At 42.4% G+C, this 25,572-nt stretch overlaps 2 protein-coding genes across 2 annotated transcripts in view; one reads left to right on the plus strand and one right to left on the minus strand.

Annotated features, from left to right (window-relative positions):
- gps1 (G protein pathway suppressor 1) overlaps positions 1–14,160 on the minus strand; it is a 33,335-nt gene extending 19,175 nt beyond the window's left edge. Inside the window, exons 1-11 of the mRNA XM_056296609.1 lie at positions 14,034–14,160; positions 12,760–12,852; positions 12,404–12,585; positions 11,240–11,407; positions 10,809–10,944; positions 10,511–10,588; positions 10,219–10,279; positions 4,521–4,606; positions 1,311–1,405; positions 1,105–1,210; positions 814–894 (exon numbers count right to left, since the gene is read on the minus strand). Of these exons, the coding sequence (XP_056152584.1) occupies positions 814–894; positions 1,105–1,210; positions 1,311–1,405; positions 4,521–4,606; positions 10,219–10,279; positions 10,511–10,588; positions 10,809–10,944; positions 11,240–11,407; positions 12,404–12,585; positions 12,760–12,852; positions 14,034–14,066 (1,119 nt within the window). The 5' untranslated portion in view covers positions 14,067–14,160. The remainder of the gene's footprint in view (positions 1–813; positions 895–1,104; positions 1,211–1,310; positions 1,406–4,520; positions 4,607–10,218; positions 10,280–10,510; positions 10,589–10,808; positions 10,945–11,239; positions 11,408–12,403; positions 12,586–12,759; positions 12,853–14,033) is intronic.
- A 1,817-nt stretch (positions 14,161–15,977) lies between these two features.
- rfng (RFNG O-fucosylpeptide 3-beta-N-acetylglucosaminyltransferase) lies at positions 15,978–24,654 on the plus strand. The gene is made up of 9 exons (XM_056297400.1): positions 15,978–16,353; positions 17,731–18,330; positions 21,576–21,624; positions 21,819–21,921; positions 22,949–23,102; positions 23,290–23,375; positions 23,645–23,810; positions 24,082–24,167; positions 24,375–24,654. Exons 2-9 carry the CDS (start codon positions 17,824–17,826, stop codon positions 24,448–24,450), a joined length of 1,227 nt encoding a protein of 408 aa, XP_056153375.1. The 5' UTR covers positions 15,978–16,353; positions 17,731–17,823; the 3' UTR covers positions 24,451–24,654.
- The last annotated feature ends 918 nt before the right edge of the window (positions 24,655–25,572 follow it).

Consider the following 25,572-nt stretch of genomic DNA (forward strand, 5'->3'; position numbering starts at 1 on the left):
AAAATAAATAAATATTCATGTTCTCTGGTTGATATAAACAAGCTGGCATTTAAAATTACTTCCAGGTCTGTGGTCTATTATTGCCATTGTTTTAATTAATCTACTATTTCTCAGAACCTAGTCTCTGGTCCTAGATAGCTGTCTACCCTCACAAGTGCTACAGTAAAAATTGCAGTAAAAATTCTGACTGTTTGCCAACTGAAAGTCAGAATTTAACAAGGCATCTTAGCTGCCTCACTAGCTTTAAAGCAATGTCTTAATTTCAGCAGTCTAAAACACGCATGCACACATACACACACACACACACACACACACACACACACACACACACACGCACACACACACACACACACACACACACACACACACACACACACACACACACACACACACTTTCATTGACAGCCCTTCCCTAAACCTTAACCCTAACCACGCAAACTACATGCCTAACCCTAACCCTTACCTTAACCTAACCCTAATTCTAACCTTAACCCTAAAACCAAGTGCTAACCCTAAAATAGACCCTTTAACTTGTGGGGTCCGATAAACGGGCCCCACAAGTGAGGTGTCATCAAGTTTAACTACACTTGTGGGACAAGTGTAGTTAAACGTGGTACGTACACACACACACACACACAATGTGCTTGATGCAAGCTTATCTGTTTGAGTCACCAGGACGCCCCAACACCCAAACATTATTACCCCATCTTCATGCTGCTGGCAGAGTACAAATGTAAATGGCTTAAAAAATGTGCACTTATTGTGGGAATGGCCCACAGAGGCTGTGGTTCTGTGGGATGTAATGTGCATTACCTGTATGAGGGCTCTGTTTCTGATCTGAGTGTAGAGGGTCCGTACGTGAGGAGCCAGGTACATGTCTAATAACAGGTTATCCTGGGAAGAAAATTGGCGAGGGCTTAGGCACAGCAGACTTCAATGGGGATGTAATAGCACTGGATATTGGCTCAGTAATGAAATGGTTTATCACTGAGCAAATATGAATTTTCTTTTTTAATTTAATCCTGACAGAATATAACCCAATCGGTTTTAAATTTTATTTTTAATGTAGTTCATTTGGTTATAACAATGTCATTTAAACCATACCTTGATTTCATCCAGCATTTTGAGGCATGAAGCGTACTTTGACTCGTAGAACTTAAAGATGATGTCACGGACCTGAGGTTCCAGTTCTAAGAACAACTTAAAGGAGCTGGGAGAAGTTCAAAGAGGACATGCATTTAGAGAGACAGGCATATATCGTGGGAGAGAATCTTGTAAATATATACTTCCTACTGCAACTGCACACACACCTGCTGGAGATGACGTTCCTTTGTAGCTCCTGTCTATCGAAGGTGGCAAGGGCACACATGCCCCCGTACACAGCTACATTACTGGGAGACAAGAGCTGGAAGAAAACACATCAATTAACAATGCACTATACACACGAACAAAAAATAACACAAAAACACTCACAGGAGACAACTACAAAATACACATTTAGACATTTTGCAGTTAAAAAAAAACACAAGTAGAAATAGACATATCTGGCTGTTGGCAGATGAATTATGACTGATGGATCCAATGAAAGTTTCCATAATTAATCCACGCAAACAATGGTTACAAGGCTATGAGGCAGACTTAAGCTGGAATAAGACGCAGCATAATTGCAGTTATGTAATTTTGTTTTAATTTCCAGTCAAATAGATGTGTGGGATGGTTCATGAAGCTTGGCCCTTTGACAAGTGATCAAAATCTGTTTTGTGTGTGCGCGTGTGCAGGGAGACACCCTGGATAGGCTGCCAGCCCATCACAGGGCCAACACATTCCCACCTAGGGACAATTTAGTATGGCTGATTATTCACCTGACCTACATGTCTTTGGACTGTGGGAGGAAACCGGAGCACCCGGAGGAAACCCACGCAGACACATGCAAACTCCACACAGAGGACGACCTGGGATAACCCCCAAAGATGGACAATCCCGGGATTCGAACCCAGCACCATATATGAAATAACCATTTTCACCTTTATTCCTGAAAAAAAAACTTCCTTTTGACAGATAGACGGTTTTCATCTCCAAGATGTGTATTTTCCAAGGGGATTAACGTGCATCTCCCAATCTCCAGTTATCAAAAACACCAGCCGGTGGGTGGCTATTCATTTCACAACCAGGAAATGGTGCTAACAGCAAGCAATTATTCCTCTGAGCACTCCTGCCTTCTTGTGAAACCCTAGATTTACACCAACAGACCAATCATTTCACAAAGCAATTACCTGCCAGCTTCACCTGCTGCTGAACCATTTCTATGATTACTCCGCTCCTTAAAATTACATTTTGTAGCCTAGTGCTTCTCAGAAATATGCCATATTTTTGGAGGAGATCATTTAACACAGCACGCTGTGCTGCTTATTCATCTTGCACTCAGAGTAAACCATGAGTGGATGGATGCAAGAGCTAGAGAAGTTATGACCATTGCCTTAAAAAATGCATGAGCAGTTTTGTACAACTTTTCCAACTAGGGGAAAAAGTTAACATGAGTGAGTGAAAACTTATAAATTGATGACAAAACCTTTTGCACTGTGATTTTGAGACCTTGTCAATGTTGCGTCTTGGGGTTTTCAGTCTGTGAACTCGCCATATCACATACACTTGTCTACCTTAAAACAAACAGACTAAGATGCAGTATCTATTGGTACAATGGAGGGGGTAAAGTGCATTATAAAGGCTCCAATGAAAAACATAAAAGGGAAACCTCCACATCTCAGCCATTAAGCAATGCTTCTTTTGTTCATAATAGCTACATTTTCTGGCTAACAACAACAACAGCAAACATTCAATACAGAGGAATGCTGTATGATCCAAAAAAGTGATCATTATATTTAAATGCTTTTAAAATGCAACTCTTGAATACTCAAGAGAATTGGGCACTAAAAGGGATGATAAGGGCTCTGTTATATGACTATTAATGCATTCTGGATGTTCTTTTTTTTGCCCCCCCCCCCTTTCTCCCCAATTGTACTTGGCCAATTATCCCACTCTTCCGAGCTGTTCTGGTCGCTGCTCCACCCCCTCTGCTGATCCGGGGAGGGCTGCAGACTACCACATGCCTCCTCCGATACATGTGGAGTCGCCAGCCGCTTTTCACCTGACACTGAGGAGTTTCGCCAGGGGGACGTAGCATGTGGGAGGATCACGCTATTCCCCCCAGTCCCCTCTCCCCCCTGAACAGGTGCCCCAATCGACCAGAGGAGGTGCTAGTGCAGTGACCAGAACACATACCCACATCCGGCTTCCCACCCGCAGACATGGCCAATTGTGTCTGTAGGGATGTCCGACCAAGCCGGAGGTAACACGAGGATTGGAACCGGCAATCTCCGTGTTGGTAGACAACGGAATAGACCACCATCCTACCCGTAGGCCCTGGATGTTCTTAATTAGGGTTAGTCAACTATGGCAATGCAGTAAAGGGAGATTCCGCAATCTTGGTGTTCATAATTGAAATTATCAAAATGTTAATAAAACACATCCTCTGACACACTGATAGAATATGCAAGAGTTCGGATTTTACAAACTAGTACAGAATAATTATGCTTGAAAATGTTACAGTTAGAAACTGGGTACCCACAACGTAATTAAACTTAGATAGCACGATTTGCTTGCCCTAAACTGAAATGAAATGCCTTTTTTGAAAACTGTTCTGCTTAAGTGCTGAAGAAAGGCCAGCCAATCCCTGGTCCAGGTAACTTCAATCCTATTATGAAACCCAGCCTTAAACATAACTGCACTTTAAAAACTCATGTAGCCAATAGATAGTGAAAAACAGTACGCTGAACTACTGAAAATGTATTTTGACATGATATATGTTCTTTATTCTCTATCCCATTTAAGGAGTGAATACTTAGACCTAAGAAAATTCAACACACTGAAAAAAAAAAACACTATTCTAACTCCAGCTTGACTTCCTACTGAACTTGTACCCAGAATTTATGAGAAAAAGGCACTAAATGTTCAAGGCTAATATTTCTCCCTTAAAACCCAGTGAGTTTTAGTCCAGGTGAGAGGGCCATCTGCAGCATCATCTCTAGAGGACAGTATCCTGGCTGAGCTAACAGCAATAGGGCCCTGGTAACAATTCGTAGACTTTGGTGCGATGATGAGGTGATGATGAGATTCTGTGATGAGACAGATGGCTTGAGGCATGGTGCCCCACCCGCACAGTTGGAAAAAGGGAAGTAGGATTATAACGTATGAATGAACATCAACTGGTTGTTGCCGGTATGACAGCAGCACATCACAGAGACACAAAAACTCCTAAAAGTAAAGCTGCCATTGACCTTTTTTCATTGTCGATCCACAAAGAAGTATGTCTGTGTACTACTCCACTGTTTCATAAATCAAGAGATAGGCTTTGTCTGAATTCTTTCAGATTTTAGTGTTTCCTCACCCAGAAAACTACAAAATCAGAAGGTGGCAAAGAATTATTTTTTTTTGCGGTACCCCCACAGCAACCAGGTTCTCACCTCTGGGAAGTCACAGTGGTCAAAGGAGGCCAGCAGGAAGCACTTAGCAGCTTGTTTGTATTTTCTAGAAGCCAGCTCTGCTAAACCTGAAAGAAAGGGGCGTGAAGGATGGGGAAAATACCATTGTTTAATTCATTCAACCCTTATTCAACATCTGTGCAGTTCATCTAAGTGATAAAAAGGGGGTAACGTTGAAAAGTGTTTGCAAATCATGACTAATTTCAATAACTGTGTGCAATTGTGTTGAATTCATGATGCAAATAGGAGATTTTCTACCATGTTAATTGATGGGCTATGTCAGGGGTTGGCAACCTATGGAACACGTGCCCAGAGTGGCACGCGGGGCAATTCCATAAATATTTTTTAGCATAGTTTTTTTGGATAAAATAATTTTAATATATAGCCAATTTAATTTAAAATAATACCGGAAACAATTAGTCTCACAAATACACCACTGTTTTTGACAGCAAGCCCCTCCTCCCGCACCCTCTGATCTGCCCACAAGTGCAGCATTACAGCGGTAGTGAAAACGTAGGATAGCTAGCTTACTTTTTTGCTTGATGTCAAGAACAATGGTACGGATATCATCATGCCTTGCTGACATCTCTGTATGGATGAAAGAATGCCACCTTCTTAACCTATCTGAGACTGAGCTCCTTGTCATCCCCATCAGTCCATCCTTACAACAACAGATCAATATCTTGCTGATATCTCTGTATGTATGAAAGAACGCTACCTTATTAACCTATCTAAGACTGAGCTCCCTGTCATCCCAGTCAGTCCATCCTTACAACAATAGATCAATATCCAGCTCGGATCAACCAACTCATACCCACAAAGTCTGCCTGAAACATGGGTGTCATGACTGATGACCAAATAACCTTTAAGGTTCATGTGGCCTCGATTGCTTGGTCATGCCAATTTGCCCTGTATAACATCAGGAAAATTAAACCCCACCTGTATGAGCATGCAGCACAACTCCTGGTACAGGCTCTTGTAATATCACACATTGACTACTGCGACTCCTTACTGGCAGGTCTCCCTGCATGAACTTTCAAACCTCTGCAAATGATCCAGAACGCGGCGGCGCGTCTGGTCTTCAACCAACCCAAAACAGCACGTCACTCCGCTGTTCATATCCCTGCACTGGCTCCCAGCTGCTGCCCACATCAAATTCAAAACCTTGATGCTCGCTTACAAAACAGCAACTAAAACGGCTCCCGCCTACCTGAACTCCCTCATTAAGGTCTACACTCAGTCCCGCTCACTACGCTCTGCCAATGAAAAGCACCTGGCACCTCTGCCACAACGGGGCCCGAAGTCACTAGCCAGACTCTTCTCTTCTGTAGTTCCCAGGTGGTGGAACGAGTCATCAAACTCCATTCGATCCGTTGAGTCCCTTGACCCAGCTCTTTCACAAACACCTCCACACCTGATGGTATTAGTAAAAATCCAAAAAAAAAAAAAAAATTCACTTCTATGCACCCTATGCATTGCATTTTTGCACTGCCTGTTTACACCTATGTCCTATCGGACTTGAACCTAGTTTTTACTTGCATTGTTGCCTCCTTGCTTGTGTTGTATTAACTCACAGATGTACATCAAAAGTGTCTGCTAAATGAAATTGTAACACTAACAACTGACGATGGCAGAAGCATAAAAAAAGAAAAGAAAAGAAAAAGAAAAAAAAGTAGGTTGTCTAACATTTGCCTCTTTCAGCTGTCTTGGACAAAGAAATTTGGATTTATTTCACGAAAGGACCGAGCTGTGTGCACTCTTGGTTGTGAAAGTGTGTGTTGAACTTCCAAGCGTAAAACGTCATTTTGAAACAAGGCATCAGAGAAACTTGCAAGATAAGGCTGATAAAGCTGAATCAATCAAGAGGGCAGCGGCCCAGTACGGGAAGCAGAGCAGCCTTTACAGCCCGATGTGCCGCCAAATACCAAGCTAGAGGGCAGCTATAAAGTCACGCAGTGCACTGCTTAACATGGGAAGCCGTGGAGAGTATATAAAGGAGGCTTTCCTCAACAGTTCGCAGGTCATATTTGATGGGTTGCCAAACAAAGTCACGTTCATCAACAGGATCAAACAAATGCCCGTTTCTGCGAGAACTGTAGAGAGGCGCATTACAGACATGGCCGAAAACGTAAGACACCAGCAAACTCCTGCATTGAAAGATGCGCTGGTATTCAGCGTAGCTCTTGACCACAGTGTGGATGAAAACGATGGTCTACGTCTAGCAGAGGCTACCAGATATTGCGACAAAAAAGGGTCACACTAAATCAGTAAGATTGAACTAATTCGCTTTTGTGCCCTCGTATTTTTCATAAATTTGCACGATAGTGTGTGCGTGTGTGTGTGTGGAGCACAGATCTTTTGGCATGTGGAATCTAGACGGGGACACAAGCAGTAGCACATAAATAAATCGATACATGCTCATTATGAAAATGAACTTGCACTTGGGTCTGTTTTTTTTTTTTTACTTTGTAAAGTGGCACAGGATGTCCAAAAGGTTGCTGACCCCTGGGCTTGATAAAAGCAAAAGCAGCGATTTGTACCCATTATCTACTTTGACTGGTCATTTCAATTTGTCTTCTTTTTTTTGGTTGTGTGGATTCCCCCCCCCCTTTTTCCTCCTCAATTACCCCACTCCCCCGAGCTGTTCCGGTCACTGCTCCACCCCCTCTGCCGATCCGGGGAGGGCTGCAGACTACCACATACATCCTCCGATACATGTGGAGTCACCAACCACTTCTTTTCACCTGACAGCGAGGAGCTTCACCAAGGGGACGTAGCGCGTGGGAGGATCACGCTACTCCCCCCAATTCCCCCTCCCCCCTGAACAGGCGCCCCAACCAACCAGAGGAGGCGCTAGTGCAGCGACCAGGCCATATACCCACATCTGGCTTCCCACCCGCAGACACGGCCAATTGTCTGTAGAGACGCCCAACCAAGCCAGAGGTAACACGGTGATTGGAACTAGCGATCCCTGTGTTGGTAGGCAACGGAATAGACCGCTATGCTACCTGGATGCCTTCAATTCGTCCCTTTCTTCTATTGTTTATTCTGTTGTTCAATCGTCTAATTTGTACACTTGCATTCAAATTACTGGTTCCTAATGTAAGACAACCATTTAAGTAACAGAGCTTACTTTTGAAATAAAATTTTAAAAAAAATATGCTGAAAATGCCATCCCACTTTCATCATAAAACCAATAATGTCAAAATTTTAAATCACAATTTCTAAAAACTGCGGTTGTCAATGATTAAGCCACATTTATTATATGAGCTATACAATGCCAGCCCTTGCAGACTAGATAGATCAAATGTGTAAATGAGATTGAAAATAAGTCCCTGTACACTGGAAAATGCATTCAAACTGCCAACTGATGAAAAATTTTTCGACCACAACATGAGCGATCAACAATGGCCGTATAATATTCCTTCCATCTAAGAGATATATAATTGTTATCTGTGTAGTTCACAGGATTTCAATTCTGAACTAAACCCTTTGAAATCTTTAAATAGAAAAAATGGCAAATAATTTATTATATTTGTGATATTCATATTTATTGACCAATTACGATGAAATTCTCTTTGTATGCCACCTTCCAAAGAAAGGTCCGCACAAAAGGTCAGGTATACAACAGCACAATGGTAGGGACTCCGCCTTGCTGAGGATAAGAAGATGAGGAACAAAAGGGTAGATGCCTGCTGACATTGGGGCTTGAGACCAGGTCCCCCAACCTAAACTGACTGAGGACGGTGATGCATATGATGCTGCCATTTTAACTCAGTGGTATCATACACAAAACAGTCTCTGAGGCTTGTCCTCTAAAAAGCTTCCCACTCAAACACTCCATAGTCTTTCAAATGCGTCATACAGTGGTGCTTGAAAGTTTGTGAACCCTTTAGAATTTTCTATATTTCTGCATAAATATGACCTAAAGTATCATCGGATTTTCACACAAGCCCTAAAAGTAGATAAAGAGAGCCCAATTAAACAAATGAGACAAAAAGATTATACTTTGCCATTTATTTATTGAGGAAAATTATCCAATATTACATATCTGTGAGTGGCAAAAGTATGTGAACCTTTGCTTTCAGTATCTGGTGTGACCCCCCCACGCCCCGTGCAGCAATAACTGCAACTAAACATTTCTGGTAACTGTTGATCAGTCCTGCACATCGGCTTGGAGGAATTTTAGCCCATTCCTCTGTACAAAACAGCTTCAACTCAGGGATGTTGGTGGGTTTCCTCACATGAACTGCTCACTTCAGGTCCTTCCACAACATTTCGATTGGATTAAGGTCAGGACTTTGACTTGGCCATTCCAAAACATTAACTTTATTCTTCTTTAACCATTCTTTGGTAGAACAACTTGTGCGCTTAGGGTTGTTATCTTTCTGCATGCCCCACGTTCTCTTGAGATTCAGTTCACGGACAGATGTCTTGACATTTCCTTTAAGAATTCATTAGTATAATTCAGAATTCATGGTTCCATCAATGATGGCAAGCAGTCCTGGCCCAGATACAGCAAAACAGGCCCAAACCATGATACTACCACCACCACCACCACGTTTCACAGATGGGATAAGATTCTTATGCTGGAATGCAGTGTTTTCCTTTCTCCAAACATAACACTTCTCATCTAAACCAAAAAGTTCTATTTTGGTCTCATCTGTCCACAAAACATTTTTCCAATAGCCTTCTGGCTTGTCCACATGATCTTTAGCAAACTGCAGATGGGCAGCAATGTTCTTTTTGGAGAGCAGTGGCTTTCTCCTTGCAACCCTGCCATGCACACCATTGTTGTTCAGTTTTCTCCTGATGGTGGACTCATGAATATTAACATTAGCCAATGTGAGAGAGGCCTTTAGTTGCTTAGAAGTTACCCTGGGTTCCTTTGTGACCTGGCCGGCTATTACATGCCTTGCTCTTAGAGTGATCTTTGATGGTCGACTACTGCTGGGAAGAGTAACAATGGTCTTGAATTTCCTCCATTTGAACACAATCTGTCTTGACTGTGGATTGGTGGAGTCCAACTGCTTTAGAGATGGTTTTGTAACCTTTTCCAGCCTGATGAGCACCAACAACACTTTTTCTGAGGTCCTCAGAAATCTCCTTTGTTCTTGCCATGATAGAATTCCACAAACATGTGTTGTGAAGATCAGACTTTGATAGATCCCTGTTCTTTAAATAAAACAGGGCGCCCACTAAAACCTGATTGTCATCCCATTGATTGAAAACACCTGACTCTTAATTTTCCTTCAAATTAACTGCTAATCCTAGAAGTTCACATACTTTTGTCACTCACAGACATGTAATATTGGATCATTTTCCTCAATAAATAAATAAATGACCAAGTATAATATTTTTGTCTCATTTGTTTAATTGGGTTTTCTTTATCTACTTTTAGGAGTTGTGTGAAAATCGGATGACGTTTTAGGTCATATTTATGCAGAAATATAGAAAGTTCTAAAGGGTTCACAAACTTTCAAGCTATTTGGGCAACTTCAAATGATCCTGTTTTAATACTTAACAGTAACCCACACTTATCTCATGGAAATAAACAAATTTTTCCTACTTATTAAATCTAATAATTCCCTTTTGAAAAAACAATGTTTAAAAGCTTTGTTCAATTTGCCATTAGTAATTGCTTGACCACACAAATATACAATAGTAAGATGGAAATTACCTGCAGCACATTTTAATTTGGTAAGGACTGCTTGACTCTGACAATCTCTCTCTCCTCGTTGCTGAAAACCAAGCAAAAATTAGGAAAAATTTTGAGTGAGATTGGATGTATTTTTACTTTAGAAATGATAGTAAGCCATTTCTCATTAACAGATTGTTAAACCTCAGAACTACTGACATTAAATTTAAGAGAATAAGGATTCTTGAAGTGTAATAACACACATACACTGTACACACACACACACACACACACACATCTATAAAGCTCTGATGTTGAGAAATGTTTAACATACCTCTGCTATTTCTGGAGTGGATTCTGCTTTGCTGACATAACTAAGGACGTGGGACCAGTTCTGGAGGTAGACACTAACCTAATCAACAGAAAAACAACACACAGGAAGACTCAGACAAATCTCCGTCAAGACTGCCCTCTAGTGTAAGCTGTCAAAAATAATCAGATCCAGGGCCAATGTGAGCAGGAAATGTTTGCCAATAGCCCTCTATGGCTATTGTAAGGAAGAATTGTTCTGTACATTACATTACAAAAGAGGATGGCCTTCATGTTTCCATAACAAGAGATTTGTGTCTCACCTTGATAACATTAAGACACATGTTGATGACATGCTTGGCGCTAGTGCAGTAGTCTCTGGCACGTGAGTAGCACTTCAGGGCGTTGCTCAGGTCACCACAGTCGAGGTAATGGTCCCCCAGGTCATCATGGCCACGTCTGAGAGATATACAATCGGGAAAGAAAACGGAAGTGAGAAATCCAAGTGAAGAGAAAACATGAATGATGAAACCTGTATCTACTTTAACAGAGTTTCATTGAGTTTTTAAGCCTTTGTGTACAGGAGCTGATGAATGCTCTTAAAGTCTAAATTGTGCAAGTACCTAGTTGTTTATATACTGATTTAGCTAGAGTTCTGTTTATGCCTTCAGCTAATGGTAGACAGGATACATACATGCATTTTTTTCCCTCCTTAAAACATATGAAGGACACGGTTAAAATTATTGTCCCCAACCTAATACTCTCTTTGATGGAGTTGCCTTTGTAGTTTTTGAGGTCTGTGTCGAGTTTCTCCAATTTGAGCAGGGCCTTTTTCCTGGTCGACTCTGCCCAGGCTTTATCCAGGGGAGGGGGATCTGCAGCACCTGCCTCTGCCACTGCATCTGGAGCCCCTTGTACCTCTCTGAACACAGGAACATAAACAGATGAAAATGTGCTGATATAGTAATTTCACAGAAAGTAAAATAAAGACCAAGTCTGGACAACTCTTTTCCCCTGGTGCCCTGGAAAACCACTTTTCAATCCTGGTAAACCAAACCTTAGCAACACAAAGCCCATTGGACAACTAGAGTTTTTTTGTTTTTTTGCCTTGGTTCTTGTCTAGCGATGTGCTTGGTTGGGTGAAAAATTAATGATGGCGGTCATGAACTGAAATACTATGTGATAAACTAATTGGCGTAATTCTAATTGTCTCTCCTTTGGTTAGGGGTAAAACGTTTTGGGTTTTTTTTTGCTGCGGTTTTCCTAATCTGAATCAAGGGTCTAAGGGTAGGTATAGTTCACTGTCATGTACTATAATTGACCTGTTTTTTATTATGTGAATGTAAAGCCCTCAGAATGAAACTATTTTATTTTTTTTGGATTTTTCCCCCTTTTTCTCCGCAATTGTATTTGGCCAGTTACCCCACTGTCCCAAGCTGTCCCAGTCACTGCTCCACCCCCTCTGCTGATCCGGGGAGGGCTGCAGATGACCACGTTTCCTCCAATACATGTGGAATCACCACCCGCTTCTTTGCACCTGACAGTGAGGAGTTTCGCCAGGGGGACGTAGCACGTGGGAGGATCATGCTATTCCCCCAGTTCCCCCTCCCCCCTGAACAGGTACTTCGATTGACCAGAGGAGGCGCTAGTGCAGCGACCCGGACACATACCCACATCCGGCTTCCCACCCGCAGACATGGCCAATTGTGTCTGTATGGATGGATGCCTGACCAAGCCAGAGGTAACACAGGGATTCAAACCGGCAATGCCCATGTTGGTAGGCAACGGAATAGACCACCATGCCACCTGGATGCCCAAGGCCTCAGAGTGAAACTTTAATTTAGGGAGATAAAAATAAACTTCACTACCTTCATAAAAGACAATTGTAGAAGGTATGATAATTGTGCTAGCCACCTACCGTGTGGCTTCTGTAAGTTTGCAGTGAATCTCCTCATACATGTCGACGTTGAAAGTCCTCTGAACAAACGATAATGCCATCTTCAAAGCCTCAGCCCTGAGCTGTGGGCAGTGCTCTGCAATGAACTGGAGCCTCTCAATACGCATCAGACCACTGTAGCTGGATGCATACTGCTCCAGGTCCTACACTCAAACACACATACACATGTCTTAATTTAACAGAGCCAAGATTTATTTCAACTGCATAACAAAGTGAAAAGCATGTTATTTGCTTTACACGGTAATCGTCAATCTTTCCTAATGATTTAGGAATCATGTGCAGGAAAATTTAGAAGAACTAAGCGGATCAAATCATACCAGTGTTGGGTTCTCCACTACATAGCTGACATCTGGGGAATTCTGCTGGTCTTCTTGTGGGTCAGCATCAATCTGCATGGGCTCAACTGCCCCCTACCACAGAGATCACAACTACATTGTAACACTGAAATAGATGTCATGTCAAAAGTACTTCTAGCCCTGAGTCATGCAGAAGCCGTTTCTCATTGCCAATTATAGTGAGTACAATGTACTTTGGTATACTGAATACAAATGAAACAGTGTCACTTTGAAAAGTTGAGATTTACTGAAAAAAGTGCTGCTTTGAAGACTGGATGTATGTCAAATTTATGAGAGGACCTTAGATCTTGTACATCCAGGTATATTTTATTTATATATGATCTGATGATCTATGATTTAAATGCTAGCATACTGTTTGAATTGATGTTCTCGCTTAGTTTGAATTAAGTGCTAGTATGAAACGGAACTAGAATATCTCAAGTTCAGTAACATAGTTCGAAGCTGTAGTTCGAGGTATCAACATGTTAAATGTAGCCCAGTGGACCGCAGATACAATTTCTGCTGATTTTCCATTCTGCCTGGTATTTGTTTGTATTCACCTGTTGTTCCAGTTACCCCAGCCTTTTATCGAAAAGGTTTTAGACATGGAACAGTTGAATGTAATTAACTACCTGGCAGAACAGGAAACCAGTGGGACTTGGTGGTACCCGAGAACCTGACTGAGAAGAACTGATGTAGCTCAACACCCGAGTAACACTCTAGAAAGTAGGACGGGCCATGGGCACACTACCTACACACGGTAGCTGACCATCTTGTCACTACAGAACTCCACATTTGACATTGTGCGTTGTATGTCGGCGATTCGACACCTACGAGCGCCAACCTTTGCGCCCAACTTATTAACAGCATCACAATCTAGCCAGCTAGCTAACGTTAGCATCAGTGCCTAGCATGCCGAGCTCTAGCATGACTTTGTTATGTTGATATTGCCCCCGCACTGATTTATGCTTGTGCGTGTGACAGCTCTCATTGTTACCAATCTAAATGAAGGACTGCGTGTAAATAAACCCGACGCGACAAACCCAACGCAAATGTGAACGCTGCCACAGCGGTTGGACTTATTCACGGGGGCTAACGTGAAATCTGCTAGCTAGCTTGTCTGTGCGTGCGTTACGAGCAACCAAGTGTCGTGCTCGACCCTGATAACTCGAACCTCCTCTGAGGAAAAAACACGGTATGTTTACTTGCCGCTAAATATACAAACCGTGCGACTTCGTTTAATCAACAAATCTTACTTGGAAGTTGAATACTTGCACAGGCAGAGGCATCTTCAGCCGTTACCAGAACGCCGCAGCAACTGTAAATAGCCGCTGTTGTGTTACGTTTCATATCCGGGCCAGAGTTTATTACGTCATGACGCACAGTTTCCTCCGGATGATGTAAGAACTGTCAGCGAATTAAAAATAAAAAACTGTCAGCGAATTTTGTATAGAATAGAACAGAACATAGAATAGAACAGAACAGAGTAGAATAGAATGAAGTAGAGTAGAATAGAATGGAATAGGGTAGAATAGAATGGGACGGAATAGAGTAGAGTAGAATACAGTAAAGTAGAATAGTACTGCATAGAGTAGACTAGAATGTCAAATAGAGTATAATCACTTCATTTTTCAAAGGGATTTATCTAATAGCTAGTTTGAATCAGATAAACAAACTAGGAAAATAGATTATACAAACGTTGCACTGATAAATTACAGCTATAATCATTATTCATAAATTATGAATATTCTAAAAGTAGTATACTTTACTTTTCTACTGAAATATTACACTAATTAATATGCTATACCACTAATAATATACTATTACTAGTACATTTTACTATACTTTTATATTATGAAATAACACAAAATCCATATGAAATTCTATTTATTAGTTATTTCAATTTTATTTCATATTGTGTTAGAATAAAAATATAATGTCTTGAACAGCAGAACACATCCTTGTTTTTTCAAAGTTTAGATTTATACATGTAACCTACAAGACAGTTTTGAATTTCTTACTTATACTACGCTGCTACTGAGTTGTGCATTTCCAGTCTTTTTTTCATGCAGTTTGTAGGCTATCTAGTGTAGATTGTAACATTATCACAAATATCAAACTAACAAGGTGGTAATGCTTGTAAATCCATAAAGATTATCACATCAGGCCTCGGACCCCGAGCTTCAGAGTTGGTCACTGGTGTTCGAAGTGACTCAAAAACGTTGCTGTATGTTTGTCATAAGACATACATAGAAAAAAAATTCTTCACTGGGAGTTCCCTTCACAAATTTTGGCTGACTTACGATTGTAAGAGACTAATTTTGAGGGGAAAACCTTTCAGCTGGGCACTATATCTGTAGGTAGGGCTGTAGGAGGGATTACAAATTATTGTTGAGCAGCCATAAGAAACATGTATAGGTTCTAGCCAGATCCATTCAGATCTATACCCTTAACCTTAACCTAACCTTTGTAAGGCTGCGAGAGAATCTCATTCAGAGGTGCGAGTTGCGAGAAATTACTCTGAAAGGAATACATGTTCCTAGAACACCCTGTTTGGATTTACTCAGTCTATCCAATAGTATCTCCCACCCATCTGACTCATCTCACAGCCAGGTGGTGATCAGACGACAGCTCAAGCTCTTCTGTTCAGCATGTGAACTAAAAAGTTGGTCCGTCTACCTTCCATCAGTGTTACAGCTGAAAAGTCCTGATGTGGAAGGAGATGAATTAAAAAGTTACGTTGGGGTTGGTCAGACACCAGTAAAGTAGCAAGGGAGATGCTCTATAAAAAACGGGGGAAGGAAATAAGGGGACAACATCATTCCGGTGTAAAATCGGAACAGCGGAGGAAGACTTTTTTTTCTCCAAGATGTAGAAAACCACAGATAATTCCCATCTCTTCCATGAAGGGCTTGGGAAAAGAGAGCAAGACTATTTTGCGAATTGTGAATTTTGTGAATTGAAGCAAAACTGTAATCCTCTAGGTTTTAGATTTTGCTTGCTTGCTTACATCAATGGGAGACTTTCACATCACGTCTTATTTTCTGTCCAGTCCCGCGGCCTTTCAACTGAAAGGTTGCGAGGACTGAAATAGAAATCGGAAGAATGTGCAATGCGCAAAGCCGAACATGTGGGGGCAGGAGACGCAGCCGAGGGTGCCGAGCCTGCCCAGAAAACCCCACACCGACACAACGAAGAAGAGTAACAAACAATAATCACGGTCGAAGTTAGTGGGATGTGGAAATAGTTGGGCTGTGTGGAGTTTGTGCCGACAATGAAAAGATAGAAGTCGCTTGTTATTTTACTTTTTCCCGGGGCACACGTGGGACGGAATCAAAACCGAGAAGAGAAGCACCCACCGAGGACCGGTGGGAGTTTCAGCGCTGCATGAAAGTCAGAAAACGAACAAAAGAAGAGAGGAAAAGATCCGCTCTGTCTGGGTCAAATTGAAGTTCGTTGAACTGTTTGTTTGATTTGTTTGTTTGATTAGGATTTGAAAAACCTTGCTGCCGTTTCTAGAGTGGGTCAAAAGCATGGTCATCCAAAGAGGGTACGCGTTCTCGCTGACGATTCATGGTAAGTGCCCTTAATGTATAATTAGTCATTAAAAGACTTTATCTAGGGAATCGGTCCGCTAGATAAATTGGTTCTGTATTCACATTTCCAAAATATGAGTAAGGCGTCCGCCTCTACGACAATGGTGAATTGGCTGAGCTTTGGCGTTGTGTTAAAGTGTGTAGGCCAAGCGCGAGTGATGCAGTGCAATTGATCTCATTAAGTGGCATTTAAATTGTCTCAATGGAAGTTTTTAAAAAAAAATCTTATTTGGGAGGTTTGCTGTTACTCAAACGATATTAGTTTGCACAGAATTGATATCATTCAGTTTCATTTTGGAAACCTATACAAACGTGTTTGTTTCTTCTATCAAGCGTTAGTGAGCTTGATGCATTTCCATTTCACTAATGTGATCGGTGAACTAAGGGTTTTTTTTCTCTCTCATAAGCTTTATAAAAAAATCTCACATTTCCAATGTGACCTTTTTCCAATAGTTTGCACGACTTGTGACGATTTTAATGTTTTTTTTTAATTGTATTTTTGCTGGGCTACTGACTATTCGACTGAGGTTGTATCCCCCGTTTACTCTCTGTATCGTTGTTACATGTTGTGGCGTGTCGTTCCAAAGAATAGTTAACAAAAGATTGGCAGCGCAAGAAAATCAAATGCAAAACATCTGCAACCTCTGACAAACTGCAGGATATGAGTGATTACTTCTAATCAGCAAACAGTTTTAAATGCATTTTCCAAGTGTGCAAAGAAAATGTTGGCTGATGGAAGTCTAGTCTGTGCCTGTTTGGGATTGTATAGGATTACTTCCATCTTCAAACTAAAAGCAGAAATCTGTCACAAACAGATGTTAAACTGTCATTATTTATGTGTGATGCAGGCAATGGTTTGCTTCCTTACTCAGTTATACATTTATTCTATTTCATATTAACTGAAACAAGTATATAATTTCCATTTACTTACTTTTGTGAGTGAGGTGGTTTTGTTCAACTAGATGTTATGCAGATGAATTGATCATAAACTAGATCACATGTTTCCTATTTTTAATCCAGAGGGGGACCTTTAATCTGTTACAGAACTTGTGCCCTTTGATTGTAGATGTGTCTCTTTTGATTGTATATATGTGTATCTTCCTGTCACACATCATAGCCTAAGAAATATGCAAGGAATTGTAGTGAATTATGAAGAGTAGCCATTTTTTTAACACAGTATATATCTATAAAATATTATTGGGAAATTTTGTTATAAGGTGTCAACCTTTCTTCAGTATGATGTGAAATATTTCACCCACCATGTGCAATTAAAATCCAATCCAGTGAGGATCTGCACTTGAGTGTTATTGCCAGAAGGTAATGAAGATTATGCCAAATCTGTTGCCATTTCCTTTAGGTTTCCAGGAGATGTCATAACAATGGCACGCAAAGGTGTGAGGAGTAAAGCCAGCCCTGGAGGCTGACAAGAAGCATCTTTTGGTTGATCAGGATGCATATAGCTTCAGTGGGTGTGAGCAAGCTCTGCTTCCTGTTATCCCTTGCTTTCTGTGGCCTCCTGCTAGTCCTCATCCCAACCCTCCAACCCCCACCACGCCACGGGGACTTACCCCAGCCCCGTCCCCATGCCAAGCCTGCCCGGCAAGGCAAGGACTTGGCCAACTCTGTGCATAACCCTGGGGGTCTGGTACTGCCTGTCCATGCTGGAAAAATGCCGTTGGCTACAGGGCGTAATGGGAGCTCAGTCAGGCATGGGATATCTATAGAGACTGGGGATACCAGTAATGGTGACTATGGGCCTGGGAGGGCTACATATGCTCAGAAAAGTCCACAGGGAGGCTCTCTCCTTAGGGGAAAGAATGGTGCACCTCCAAGGTCCGGCTCCAGGGATCCATTGGAGCTGAAAGACATTTTTATTGCTGTGAAGACTACCAGGAAATACCACAAGTCCAGGCTGGGGCTGCTGTTTCAGACCTGGGTTTCTCAAGCCAAAGAACAGGTAAGGAAATATAGGGTTATATAGGGTTATTGTTGTAGCCTTAACTGTGTATTTTCAAAACATACTTTCAAAGTTGTTTCAGATTTACAGAATGCAGCACTGCAATGCATTTGAATGGAATGTCTGTAAGCTTGAGGTCAACAGTAAGAGCCATACTGAACTAATATGTCTGTAGTCTGAAAACCAAATGAGTGTTCTTTTTTTAACACATTCCTCCGCTGTGTATTTGGCTCCTGTAGTGACAGTCTGAAAGGAAATGCAGCAACATCCAACACACAGAAAACATTTATTGCTGGAAGTCTGTTGGTGTCTTTGGTTGTTTGCATTATTTTTGGGTGTTCCTTTATCTGCTCCAGGGATTCCTTGTTATTGACCTCAGTTTGTCATTGCTGACATGTAGGCCTAGTCCATTATACTGGAATAAATCCTGCCTTCACCCTTTTATCTCTAATCAAAACGTCAACCACTAGATGATGTATATGTATGTGTGTGCAAGTAAATAAAAAGGCATGTCTTGACTTCCTACATGTGCGTGTGTGTGTGTGTGTGTGTGTGTGTGTGTGTGCACACACATGCGCGTGCGCGTGTGTGTTCTGTCAGGGGACGCCTGGGCCTCTAGAGAGGAAGTTCTGTTGCAACCTGAGACTGGGAGACACATTTGTTGGAGTGCTCTGTGTTTGCGCTTTCATTGCAGCAATCTACCCTACACCCTCCGTTTCTGATCCCCACCAGAAAAGTGGGGGCATGGAGAGCGGTGGGGAATGGAAGGGGTTATAGGGGGAGAGGGGCTGGGGAGAGATGAGCAGTGGAGGAGGAGGGTGCTTGGGAGGGGTGGACATTGTTGAACGGATGGGAGTTAAGGTATGAAAATGGCAGGCGGTAAGGGGCTTGAGATCGGTGGTGTTGATTTAAGGGGAATGTGTTGCGAGTTAGAGTCGCAAACAAACAGTTGGAAAGAGTCGGAAGTTTTAAAAGCCCCATTGCTGTTTACAGTTTTTATATAACGGTGCTTCCTTGCATAGCACAGGGTTTTAAGATACTTTCGTTGGGCGGAGAGAAGGACTTGCATGTATGTGGGGGGGGGTGATGAGTGTTAAGATTCTGGAACGGTGATGCTAATTCCTGCAAGTATAAAGTCATCATATATATTTTCTATAGTTGCCGTCCCACGGCGTGCACACATATGACATGGTGTGGCCTGTTGAGTCAAGTCCACGTCAAAGAGCATTTGTTTTGGGAGTCATTGAAGGCCATTTGCACGGTTCTAACAGACAAAGAGCCTTAGTGTTCAGGGAATGAGATTCAACTGGAGAAACACACTGTTCCAATGTACCTCTTAAAGGTCTGTCAGGCAACATCAATACCACCAGTAAAAGGCAACTCCAATCACTTCTATTTCCATTTATACCATGCCTAGCCCATTTCAAGCTGGCTCCAGAAACAAACTGGTTAAGAAAGGGCCTCGTTTTGTGCTAAAGCTTGCACACTTAAGCAACCATTTACTTCAAATTGTTGGAGGGTTATTACACACCCCATTTGCAGGGGTATTTTAGTGCCCACGGGTCTATAAAGTCTAGCCGCTTATGTTTTCAGGTGCCTGTTTAAAAAAAAAAAAAAGCTGCCACCAATTGGTGTGTATTAAAGAAGTTGGGGCTATTAGTTTTTTTGTTGTTTTTTTTTTTTTTTTTTTTTTTTGCTGCTAGGAAGTCCAGGTGTCAAATTGAAGAAGGTAACTTTCAAAAAGAGAGTTGAAGTGTACTTGTTTCATAGGTGTCCAAGGTCAAGTGAGATGATGTCTTTTGACTGGGTGGCTTATTTGATGGGCCATTAAGTTGAAAGTGGTAAAGCTCACCTGCTGGGTTTATTTGGCCTTCATAAAACTCCGAAGCGGCTGGTTATGCGGCTGTCCGCCTACTACTGTCTGAATGTTATTTTCCAGCCGTTCTTTTACTTCCGACACTGAAAGGTCCTCCTATAGAGGAAAAAAAGCATAAAAAGGACAGCTGATTCAACACATAATCCTTAATACGGAATCTACCCAGAATCCTTCAGTGTGCATGAAGCGGCTCATAGAAAATGACTTTGGCGATGGAGGCCCATGATGGATCGAAATGGTCAAAAGATTTTGAAACCGTCAAAACACATCCTGGACTATCGCTACTCTGTTTATGGAGCTGATGTGGCAATGTTTCTCTGCGACTAATATATTTAGATATGACCGTCCAAGTGTTGCATTGCCCAGCCAAGCACTAAGAGCCAGGTTGATGTAATGTGGCAGGAATGAAACCACTGCAAACTGGTCCCAGATTAAGAGCAGCTGGCATTGCTCTCGTACAATGGGTGGTGATTGATAGCTCTCTGGCAAAGATGATTCCCATGCTCCCCTTCAGGACATGTGTGTGCCCTTTTTTGAGAGATGCTCGTCTCTCTTTTTGCTTGGCTGGAGCAGTGTGTGTGTGTGTGCACCCACATGTTTTTGCACAAATTTATATTTTTAATCCAGGATTGGTCCTATTTGCTTGGCAGCTGCATGTGTCCACAATATGTTCACATCCCTGTTAGTGTGTGGTGTCCCAGGCAAAGCTTGGCAAGGAAAGATGACTGCAAAGACACATCTGCCAACACACCATGGGGGAAAACGGGGGAGGCCACCACCCACAGGACTTCAGCCAGTAAAGGAGGAATTAAAGAGTGAGAGAGAGAGCAAAATAATGGATGAAAGATCATGAGAGTCGGAGATAAAGAATGAAAGAGATGGTGCTCTAACATGGACTGCAGTGAAGGGATTTTGAAAAGAGAGATGAAATAAGTGTAATGAAAGAGTAGTGTGTGTGTGTGTGTGTGTGTGTGTGTGTGTTACTTTGACAGGGTTAGGCCAGCGGAGGCCAAAGGAGAGAGTTTTACACAATTTGCAGTCTTCTTATCGCATTAAACCAAACGACTACCTCATAAACAACAGACGATGGCTATGAACGACTGTTTTGGAAGCTAAATTCCTCTCGCCAGTTGCTCTCATTCCAGTTCTCTTGACAGTTCTCTTCTATTTCCCATTCTCTCTGGCTGTGTATTGCTTGCCTTTTATCAGCGTCCCTCCCTCAGCACAAGGTCTTCACACGTTCATAAACACTGATGGTGAAAACAATGAAATAGTTCATTGTATCCTTGTACAAAAGCCACTCTGAAAGCTGCAACTGGTATGTTCTCTAAGTTGGGAGCAATGTTAACTTGGAGTTTTCTTCTTTCAGACCCACATATTTACTGATAGTGAGGACAAGGAACTGCGGATGAGTTCGGGTAAGAAAAAAGCTGCCAAGTAACACAGCCAGAGGTCGTTGAGAACTCAAAGGGTCAAATATGAATATAAATAAGTCAAAATCCAAATGTTTCTTTGCTTTTCTCCATCCGAACCGTTGTCTTGGGATGGTGACTGAGCATGTAGCGGTGTAAATGTGGGAACGTGTCTCTTATCTGTGCCATCTTCTCTGCAGGCGCTAACATCATCAACACCAACTGCTCAGCAGCACACACGCGACAGGCTCTGTGCTGTAAGATGTCTGTGGAGTATGACAAGTTCATAGAATCTCAGAAAAAGTGAGTGTCCTCTTCTCCAGACCCGGTCCAAACAGGATGCCTTATAATGGAAAGAAACCAAGTTTTTTTTTTTTTTTGCAAATGCATTCTTGGTCATGCACTAATAGTGCACACCCAATGTGTTTTTTTTTCTTTTCTCTTTCATCTGAATGTGTTCAGTTCACGAGAGAGCAGTGACTGTCACGTTCATGTTTCATGCAGTGCATTGTGTTCAGTCTGGAAAGTCAGCAGAGGAGGAGGTGTGCAATGATTATGTGGGCATGGTTTTTTATCAGTAACAGACTGACAAAACTCGGTCCTTTCTTAGCTTAGCCCCCCCCCCCCCAGAATTCCTGTTAAGGAGAGGAAGGGAACAGAGAAGACTTTGTTCCTATTTACTTATTTATTTATTTGTTTGTCTGGTTGCTCTTTAGTGAGCATTTCACAAACTTGAAGGCCTAAAGGCGTGGTCAATTTTCCAGTGATGGGGGCGTCTGGGTGGTGTGGCAGTCTATTCCGTTGCCTACCAACACGGGTCGCCGGTTTGAATCCCCGTGTTACCTCCGGCTTGGTCCAGCGTCCCGGCCGTGTCTGCGGGTGGGGAGCTGGATGTGGGTATATGTCCTGGTTGATGCACTAGCGCCTCCTCTGGTTGGCCAGGGTGCCCATTCGGGGGGGGTAGCATGATCCTCCCACGTACTACGTCCCCCTGGTGAAACTCCTCACTGTCAGGTGAAAAGAAGTGGCTGGTGACTCCACATGTATTGGAGGAGGCATGTGGTAGTCTGCAGCTCTCCCCGGATCAGCAGAGGGGGTGGAGCAGCGACCCGGATGGTTCAGAAGAGTGGGGTAATTGGCCGGATACAATTGGGGAGAAAAAGGGGGGGGGTCCAAAAAAAGAGAAAGTGACATGAAATTGAGTAAACATCCACTGGCATCTCTCAGTTTAGCCATTATTCGACACTGAGGCTCAAGGCATGTTGAACAGTCATACAGGAATGACTGAACTACCTTGAATGTGAAATTGACCCATCTGTTTATCCCGCAGGTGGTTCTGCCACATGGATGATGATAACTATGTGATACTGCCCAGCCTGCTTCGGCTGCTGTCCTCTTATCACCATAGCCAGGATGTCTATCTGGGAAGGCCCAGTCTAGACCACCCCATCGAGGCTGCCGAGAGAGTCAAGAGTGATGGATCGGTCGGTAGCGTCACGTCTAATTTACCTAAATGATGTTCCCATCTGTGTCACCATTGCTTTCCTCTCTCTCCAGACTGTTTCTCGCTGGCACATTCCCTTCTGTTTTAGTGGACGATTAATTTCAGTTTGTCCCCACTGTGACAGGATATCTTCTCGTTGGCTAATCTGATCCTTCATCTCCTCTCAGGTATCTGTGAAGTTCTGGTTCGCCACAGGTGGCGCTGGGTTCTGCATCAGCCGAGGTTTGGCCCTAAAAATGAGCCCATGGGCCAGGTTAGTTGTGCCTTTTCCTTGCATGGGTCCTGGTGCAAGCTACGGTGCTGTCCAAAACCGGGTTTTTAAACTAATTCCCAGCAGAGTCACCAGAACTTTTTTTCAATCAAAATTTTACTTATTTTACATGGTAATTTTTACTACTTCCCATGAGGGAATCCTGTGTTCAGTAAGCTGTTGCACAGATTTGTAGAAGATCCTTCACCATCTGCCTTATTAGACTTTACCCCCTCATACCTGACCCTCTAACTCCCACCCCCCTTTTCCAGTCTTGGGAACTTCATAAGCACAGCGGAGAAGATTCGTCTCCCCGATGACTGCACCATCGGCTATATCATTGAAGCGTTGCTGGAGGTGTCCCTTACACACACACACCTGTTCCATTCCCACCTGGAGAATCTACAGAAACTGCCAGCTGAGACAGTACTGGAACAGGTACTGTCCCACACGCACAGTGTGTGTGTATGTGTTCATGTGTCTTTCTACGGATGTGCGTGTGTGCATGCACATGCTTGTTAAGCTTTCAGGTTTGTTTTTGTGTGTTTCAGCATGTCTTTTCTATGGTGTTGGAAACCAAATTAGGATCAGGGTAGAGTTTTTGAGTGGGGTTTGCTATAAAATTGATGATTGGTTGCATACGGGTTACCTGGCTTCATTTTGTTTGCTCGTTGATTGATTTCTGCTTTTTGTCCCCCCCCCCCTACAGGTGACACTGAGCTACGGGGGGTTTGAGAACAGGAGAAACGTGGTCAGCGTTGGAGGGACCTTCTCTCTGATAGAAGACCCCTCTCGGTAAACATGTATTAATAACCTGTGGAAACATCAACTCTGCATGGGCTTGATATGCACCCTCCGTCAAACCACACACGGCTGAATCACATGGCTTGGCTGAGCATTTAGTGCCACATGTCTGTAATGGTTCAAACTTTGCACTTGTGAGAAAAGGCCACTCAGTTGCTGACACTCCATCCCTTTCTTGCTGTTTTCATCTTTGTCCAGGTTTAAAACGGTTCACTGCCTCCTGTACCCAGATACTGACTGGTGTCCAAGGGTGAATCCTCGCCAGAAAAACTGAGACCAGCGACACGGTCATTTAAGCCTTCACCCTTCAGCAATGTTTCCCGAATTTCACTGCATGACTTTGCTTTTTGTAAATCATACTACCTATTGTTTTTCAGCAAGCACCCTGAGTGAAAATTATATCTAGCTCATAAGGCATAAAAGCTTGTTTTACGGGACATGAAGGATACACGCTCGGCTTTCTTCATCGTTTGAGATAACCCTGAAAAAAATAGCCCTGACATCTTCACCTTAGCAGGTTGAATGGAAGTTTGTTGAAGCCAGGACCTCCATTCTGTTTCTATGGCCTTTGAGAGAGTCACTCTTTCTAAAGGAACTGACTTACTAGGCTTTGAATTAAAGCCTGCAGTTTTCTCCAGCAGCCCTGAGGAAACCATTTCTCCTTGTTATAATATCAGCAAGTCTCACCACGTTTTCTTTAACCATTGTCACGCTATGTCAAAGTTTATTCTTAAACAGATTTGTTGAAGGGCATGAATATTTATAATGTCTGTTTGAGACAAAACGAGACACCGTCCTTCACCCCGCAAAAAGAAATTTGATACGGAGACTGACCAGAAATATTTTGAGTGTGTGCCTGTTCAGGGAGAGAGAGAGAAAAAAAAATTGTGTTTCCAAGTGAGGACATTTTCTGTTCCCATATGTATATTATTTGCTCCTTTTGAATTTTTAACTTGTGTTTGTCTGTGTGCATCCATGTGCATTCAGTCATTTCACAATCTCCATTGTAATTGTTTGGACAGCTTCAAGTTTTTGTTAAATTTCCCTTTTATTTCCCTTTATCATTTCATCAAACAGGCTTATATTTCAAGGTTTGCACTACTTTAAATTTCTCAGATTATGTGTTACTTTCTGTGTATTACATGCTACAGTGTTGGTGTAAATATGATTGAAGGTGTGTGTGTGTGTGTGTGTGTGTGTGTGTGTGTGTGTGTGTGTGTGTGTGTGTGTGTGTGTGTGTGTGTGTGTGTGTGTGCACGCGTGCGCATTAATGTCATTGCACACTCATTTTGCACAAGACTAGATTCCAAAACCTGAATATCTACATCCCGCTGCGGGCCAGTGGATGAAATGGAGCGAGAGGTGTTATTGTAATTCTCATTTGTTTCTGTCTGCC

This window comes from Lampris incognitus, chromosome 17 (genome assembly GCF_029633865.1).
Source record: "Lampris incognitus isolate fLamInc1 chromosome 17, fLamInc1.hap2, whole genome shotgun sequence".
NCBI lineage: Eukaryota > Metazoa > Chordata > Actinopteri > Lampriformes > Lampridae > Lampris > Lampris incognitus.

Excerpts from the sequence above, each read along its gene's own strand:
- rfng (XM_056297400.1), top strand. The coding sequence starts at position 17,824 with ATGCATATAGCTTCAGTGGGTGTGAGCAAGCTCTGCTTCCTGTTATCC. Across the intron at positions 23,103-23,289 it reads GAGTCAAGAGTGATGGATCG|GTATCTGTGAAGTTCTGGTT; the intron begins GTCGGTAGCGTC and ends ATCTCCTCTCAG. Across the intron at positions 24,168-24,374 it reads CTGATAGAAGACCCCTCTCG|GTTTAAAACGGTTCACTGCC; the intron begins GTAAACATGTAT and ends ATCTTTGTCCAG.